Source organism: Mus pahari, chromosome 12 (genome assembly GCF_900095145.1).
Source record: "Mus pahari chromosome 12, PAHARI_EIJ_v1.1, whole genome shotgun sequence".
In the NCBI taxonomy this organism is placed as follows: domain Eukaryota; kingdom Metazoa; phylum Chordata; class Mammalia; order Rodentia; family Muridae; genus Mus; species Mus pahari.
This window is the reverse complement of record NC_034601.1, coordinates 7,006,752-7,014,208: the sequence shown is the minus strand read 5'-3', so window position 1 is coordinate 7,014,208 and position 7,457 is coordinate 7,006,752. Positions and strand designations below refer to the sequence as shown.

The following is a 7,457-nucleotide window of genomic DNA, read 5'->3' as shown; positions in this document are numbered from 1 at the left end:
AAAAAAAAAAAACTTAAAAAAAAAAAAAAAAGAACAGTAGTAATGAATGGTGCTGGGGTTGGACCATGGGGTCCCCAGGGTCTCACACATGCCAGAGTAGCACTCTGCCACCTAGCCTTCGACTCCTCTGACCTTTAAATTGTGCAAAGTGTCCTTGTCCTTCCTGGCTGGTCCCATTGTGAGAACTCTCACTTGTCCTATGTCCTCCGCATTAGACACCACCGACAAACAAACAGCTTGGGGAACTCCGAGTTACTGCGTCTGCTTATGAAGCATGGCTGAGGTGCTCCTTACAGAAGCACGGGTGACCCAACCAGAAAGTCTGAGCCCAGCATGGATGCACATGTCCCTACAGGTGTATGGATAGAGCCCCTCCATCAGCTCCTCCCACAGTATACACTGCCACCGACTACCCCCTTTTTGGGTCTCCTATCTGCGTGGAACAGGTCTCTGGTGGCAGATGGGCTAAGGAGTTGACGAAATGACAAACAGACCGGCACAAGAGAGCATATAGAATCTGAGTGTATTTTTCTAAATCAAGCATCAAACTTTTTATACAGAACAAACAGGAAAAGCCAGGCAGGACACGGAGTTACAGTGACACAAAACAAAGGATTGTATACATCAAAAGATAGTGGGGACCAGGCAGGTGTAAAGCTAGTCAATTGTTAATCCCCACCACCAGGGGTTCCCAGTAAATGCTTGACTATGCTATTCCTTTGGGCCCAGTGAAAAAACCTGTTTCAGGGTGATTCCCTAACTCTTAAAACCCACCTTTTTGCCAGGCCAATGTGTATTCACTGTCCTCAGTAATCACTCTGCAGACAAGCCCTAGCTCTGTTCTTTGTAATGCCTAATTAGTTTCACTTCTAGCTTAATTAGTTTTTCTTCTAGTTTCTACTAGAAGTAAATTTGAATGTTAATGAATAGGTAATCTTCTCACCGAATCCTACTGAATTCCAAGCCCACCGGCTTCAAGGATTTTCTAGGACGTTGGAACACTGGTGGAGGCTCACCTATGATAAAATTCAATCTTTTTTTTTTTTAAAGAGTTATTTATTTATTATATGTAAGTACACTGTAGCTGTCTTCAGACACTCCAGAAGTGGGCATCAGATCTCGTTACGGATGGTTGTGAGCCACCATGTGGTTGCTGGAATTTGAACTCTGGATCTTCAGAAGAGCTGTCAGGTGCTCTTACCTGCTGAGCCATCTCACCAGCTCATAAAATTCAATCTTTAAAGGCACTTATAATACTGAAAGAAAGCATACACCATACTAATGTGGGGATAGGGTTTGAGTATGCGGGTTATGAGAATGCCAAGGTTCCAGGAGGCTGAGTTTCCTTGAAACTCTTTGCCTTGTGAGTGCTTCCAGGCCTCTCGGCCTGTCAAGCAGACTTCACTGGAGTGGGCATGGCAATATACACTACACCTCTACACCTCCTGAGATTCAAGGCCACTTACAGTTAAACAGAATGACATACAAAGGTCTGGGGGTACAGGAGGGAGCAGCTACCATCTGAGGTGAGGGTCCAGTGGCCCTTCCCTCACTCCTTTGAGAGAATGACAGTGTCAACAACTCCAGTCTCAGGATGTCCTTGAAGTTGTCACAGCTAGTCTGATGGCATCTGTTGTGCTGGAAGGATGGAGTCCTACAATCCCATGTAAAGACTACCAGCTGATTCATGTTTCTGCAGGACTGCCTTCCTTCTATCCATCCATCCATCCATCCATCCATCCATCCATCCATCCATCCATCCATCCAGCAGTCAGTCTCTCTGGCCTTTCCTCTTTCTGTCCTCTCTTCCATCCATAATTCCTTCTCCCTCCCTCCTTCCCTCCTTGCATCCTTCCTCCTTCCCCCTTCCCTTCCCTACCTCCCATTCCCTCCCTTCCTCACCCTCTTCCTGTGGCCTATGTCTGTATAGACTCCTTTATTCATGCATTCATCTATTTGCTCATTACCGCCTGTCATGTAGTCACTCTGTGAAGCTGTCACTGCCGTGTCCAGCGGCGTGGACTAGGATAGGCCAGTTTGGCTTGAGTAAGATTGAAATGGAGACAATGTTACTGGGCATGCACAGCTGGACCTGGGATACTGGTGACATAGGACATCATGCAGGGAGCAGCTCGGTGACAGGGGACCAGGTGATATTAGCCCTCAGCAGCAACCGCTCACACTGTTGGTCACTTAACTTCGGGTCTTCTTGTTTGTCGTTGGCAGAATCTTTATTAATTCATTTTCTGTGTGGGTGCACACATAGAGGGCAGAGAGCAGCTTGTAGGAAGTCAGTTCTCTCCTACCATATGGGGCCCAGGGATTGAACTTGGGCCCTCAGCTTTGGCAGCAAGCACCTTTGCCCCAGTAGTACATTTCTTCTCAACCACTCAATCCCTATTTATTTTAGTTTTTAGACTTCTGTTACAGGAATCCCATCAGACTTTAAGATCTTTCTGGGTAAAATGAGAAAACTCATATAGCAGGGAGAAGCAGGCATCTGGTTGTTGTTGCTATTTATGACTGAAGTTTCTCTGTATACACCACCCAGAATCTAGAGCCTTCTTTTTGAGGAAGGGGCCGTAGCCTCCAACACCCGAGAGAATTGAGAGGCCATCCGCTCAAAACATTTTGTGCTTCAACTTCAAGACTTTCAGATGACGTCTGTTCTGGGGTCCCAGGTGGAAGTTCTGAAGGAGTTCAAAAGTCTGAGGCAAGACCCTGGCCTCGTGTTTCCTGTATGAGCCCATAACCCCTTCCTATGACTAATGGGCTTTGAGTTCACTAAGCCAGACCAGAAAACCCAAGGGGAGGGAAGCCATGTTGAAGAGATGTCATTTTGGAGTAAAGACCAAATGAAGGTCTATCTTAACAGGTTTTGTTTGGAGCTATGTGGTCAAGGTTGGCCTTGAACTCCTGATAATCCTGCCTCTGCCTCCTAAGTGCTGGGATCACTTTGTGTACCAGCACACTTTGCTCAGCTTTATGTTTTGACTCTGTCAAGTTATCAGGCTAGATCATCAGTGAGAAAATTGGGAGTTTTCATGTTGCAGGAGCCTTGAGTAACCCCAAATAGCATCTTTGGGTGGCCTTTTTCTGATGGAGGGGACTTACTTTCCACTACTGCCTGCCTTTCGCTTGGAGCAGGTAGAGAGTTCATCATCTTCTAGTTACCCAGAGGACAGCCCTGGTGTAGGTTTTGTATGACTCTCATCTCTGTGTCCCCTGAGACCGGCTGGCTCCCCTTCCCCCACTATCTGAGAAGGTAAAAGGCGATGTCCTGCCTGCCCCAAGCTTAGTTGCCCTTTTGTGACCCAACCAGGCCTGGAACTCTCCTTTAGGCTGGTTTCCCAGGGCTCCCTGACAGTGGGCTCAAAGCTCCAAGGACGGCCCACTGAAGACAGCCCCCCCCCACAGATTCCTCTTCCTTTTTATTGCAAATTCATTTGTTAAAAAAAATAAAGCCTTTGTCCAGGAATTCAGGGGCAAGGGGTGGGAGATGCTGTCCAGGGGCAGATGGGTCTCCTGAAAGGCTTTTAGGCGTTTAGGCTGTCTCCTCTAAGGGACCTATTGTCCCAACTCCTCATCAGAAATGCTAAGTCAGGGGCCCTGGGGGTTGTCACTTCCCCGGAGCCAGACTGACACTTGTATACTGAGAGGAAGTACCATTGGCTCCAAGCACTGCCCTACCCCCCCCCACACACACACCAACTGGAGAGGGAGGGGACAAGGGCCTCCCTGGGAGATGGAAATGGGGACAGTTTCTTCTGCTCAGGAGCCTGCCTGACTGACTTGTAGCTTGGTGTACAGTAATTCTCTTTACTTTATCCTGGATTGTCTTGGTTTCCTGTATCCACACAAGAATTCAGGCTTCAGCAGCCTTCCCCTCCTCTTCCTCCGACCTTCCAGGGACCAAACACAGGCCCTGGTAAGTCAGGAGCAAGGCCCAGAGGCTCTGCTCCCAAAACCTCCCTGGCTGCTGCCCCCGACTCCCGAATTCCTAGTCTCAATGATTGTAAACTCAAGTTTGAGGGCAAAAGCCAGAGCTCCAGCAGTTCACACAAGCTAGGCTTGGCCACCAGTCCCGACACACCAATTTAAGAACCGAGTAGCTGGAAAGAGCAGAGAGAGCCAATGGAATCAATGCAGCATGCCGGGAAGAACAGATGCAGGGCTCCAGAGATTCCCACATCCAACTTCCAGTGCCGACCTGAGCTTTAGAGGAAGAACTGGGGTCGGGGTCTGCATGGCCAAGCTATCCTGGTGGCAAGGTGCAGCCTGCTTATCATTGGCTCAGTTCTGGCTCTGTGACAGTGGTCTGAGAAAGGCCTTTCCACTGTCAGCACTTGAGGGGGCCACTTGGTTCCCACAAGATGGTCATCTCTGCTCTTTCATGGGTAATTGCTCTCTATCAAGGCGTGGTGTGCCTTACAAAGTCTCACTCTTCTTAGAACCCAACGTGAGCACGAGGTTAGACTTGACTTTCTACTGTGCCTGCAGCCCTAACAGGGAAGAGGTGGGTTATACGGGTTAGCAGGCTCTGCCTATCTGTTCTCTGTAGTGTGGTCAACACTATGGCTACAAGCAATGGAGGGAAGAAAGCTTGCACTTCAGGAGTCCATTGCTGAGTGAGGTCAGAGCAGAAATCATTAGAGGAACATGGCTTACTGGCTCATTCTCTAGCCTCCTGTAAGATCCTGTGTAAGATGGTCCAGGCCCATCTGCCTAGGGATGGTGCCACACACAGTAGGCTGGGCCTTCCCTCATAAATCCTTCATCAAGACACTCTTCTAGGGCAGTCTGATCTGGCAATTATCTAGTTTAGGATCCCACTTCTCAAGTGACTCTAAGTTGTGTCAAGTTGACTCTAAAGCCTAACCAGCATACATGTAGACCTGTGGAGGAATGCAGGCGGCTCGCAGTGGAGGAGTCCCATGGAAGAAAGGCAGAGAGGCCAGGCTGCGATTCTGTCTACCTGTGGAGTTAACACTTAAAGTAAAAACGGTTTTTCCAAGGCCTGTTCCATACCAGTGCCTTGGGTTCAGCCCTCAGTAATGGAACCTCCTGCTCCCTGGCCACAAATAAAATATGGGGCTAGGCTGGGGACATAGCTCAATTGGTGGAGTATTTGCCTAGCATGCATGAAGTTCTGGGTTCAGTCCCCAACACTGATAAGAGGAATTTGGTGGCACTTGAGGATAGAATCATGAAGATTAGGGGACCAAAGCCATCCTTGGATACACAACAAGTTCAGGGAAGCTTGGTTGGCAGGTGATGTTCTGTCTAAACTAACAAAAGAAAATGGAGAGATGTGGTTTGGAACAAAGTCTGCCTTTTCCCTAGGTTGGAATTTCCTCTGGTAGGTGACACTCTGGGGAAGGGGCTAATGTAAGAGGGCTCCTTTGGATGCCACATGGGTTCGGTGAAAGTTTGTCTGATATGAGTGGATGTCTGGTGTTGGTCTGGGTGCCACTGGGGCATCCTTTGGAGCAACAGATTCTGGATTCAGTGGGACGTTTCGGGGCTCAGGCAAGTTCTGGGAGCCTCTTGTGCATGAGCCCAGCTACCCATGGGTTTTTGTTGTAGTGCTGACAAACCCAGCAGATACCCTGAGCAGAGAGAAGGGGCGGGGGCTGGGGGGGCAAAGCTTTTCCGGAGTGCAGTACGGGGTGTTCCCTCTGGGAGGTGATTGGCAGAACAGAGTTACTGTGTGTGGCCCTTGTGATCCTCTTCTCTCCCTCCACAGTGCTGCTCTGGGCTACAGTCCTCTTGACTTCATCCTCAGTGCTGGGCAAGGGGTCCACTTGTGTCCCCACCACTCTGAGCCACGCTGGGCCTTGGATGGGAAGCAATCAGTTCTGAGCCTTGTGCAGAGCTGTCCTGAGGGCCATGAGTCCAAGACCCTTGAGGAGGAGAGGCCAGAGCCAGAAGAGAAGGGAAGGGAAGGGAAGGGAAGGGAAGGGAAGGGAAGGGAAGGGAAGGGGAGTGGAGGTGGGGCAGGAGAAGGACTGCTCTATGGAACATCTCAGGTAGACATTCTGGGCCAGTGTCCTCACATACAAGAGTCAAAGGGCTCAGCTGCTCAAGACCAAGGACTTGTCGACGTGCTCCCTAGAGAGTGCTCACTCCTCCCTGCCACACTCTGCCACTGCCTGGGATGGTAAGTGTGCACACTCACAGCCTACTCTCCTCTGCCATCCTCCCCTACATCGCTACCGTCTCCGACCAGCAGAAAAGAAGCAATGAAACCGATGTCCTTCTCAAGGCAGTTTATTCAGGAACTTAACAATGTGCAGGAAAAAGAATGCCCCGACCTCTCTCTGCCATCCTCTTTTATACCCTCTAGTCCACTCCCTATCACCCCAGTCCACATAGGCACAGTTCATTGGCTCAGGACTACATTTGTCACATCATCGATCTTATGTCGTGGTGCATCTGCGCAATGCAGCTCAATGTATGTGGCTATCTTGAGGGATATGAGGAAGTCAGGTGTCAGTTGTAAGACTTGGCAGCAGTCCTGGGCACCATCTTGGGGCTGCGGCCACACTCGCTCCTCACATCTCCCCCTTATTCTTTAAATTGGCAGAGAAAATGCCTGTCTTAGGTTGCCCCCTGCAACAATGCTCCTTACCCATCATCGGGAGACAGACAGCAGTGGTCTGATCCCTGTCTTGGGTTGGTAACACTCCCAGGGAGTCTTACCCGTCATTGACAACTTCTCTAGCATGCCAAGCCACACTTGAGGAGATTGTCCCATCTCCACAGCTGCAAAGGCTTGTATCAACAGAGCTTGAGCCCTGCAATGGTGATGTTGCATGCAGCAGATGCACCAAAAGGCCAGGACACTGATGAACACGCAGCACAGTGCCAATCCACTAATACCGGCCCATTCCTTTAGGTGTGACATAGCAGTGGCAATACAATTTGCAAGTCCTTCAGCCATGGATACATCCACCCGAGTGGAATTGACCTTTTGGGTCTAATCAAGGTCATAACTGAAAAAGGCCTGGACAGGCCATGGTACTAATCTAGGCATTCTGGTCACAATAGCTAAAGAAAACATAGAAGCATTACTATAAAAACAACTATCCTCCTTATATTCTACAACATCATCAAAATAACTACCATTATAAACTAAAAATACAAAAGGAGGCCAAACGCATACAGGCGTGGCTTTAAAGGATATATTCTTCCCACAAGCAAATTGAATAACAGAAAGCTCAAATAATACAAATCCATTCCAATAAAAGCTATCATTTCCCCATGCCCAACCATCAACATACTCAAAGGAGGAGAAAGATATGTACAACTCCCATTTATACATTTGCACACAAGCACTATCTTGAGAAATATTATATATTACTTGAAAACACAATAATCCTCTCAGGCCTAACTTTAAAGGTTCCTTAACCCCGCTATATCTTCATCTCCAGGCAAAAAGGGTAACTGCAAAGATG

At 48.7% G+C, this 7,457-nt stretch overlaps 1 protein-coding gene across 1 annotated transcript in view; it reads left to right on the top strand.

Moving 5' to 3' along the window:
* Positions 1–7,457, top strand: part of LOC115065090 — a 91,492-nt gene that overhangs the window by 4,537 nt on the left and 79,498 nt on the right. The window contains 4 exon segments of the mRNA XM_029544743.1: positions 2,613–2,713; positions 5,747–5,908; positions 6,026–6,052; positions 6,054–6,160. Of these exon segments, the coding sequence (XP_029400603.1) occupies positions 2,613–2,713; positions 5,747–5,908; positions 6,026–6,052; positions 6,054–6,160 (397 nt within the window).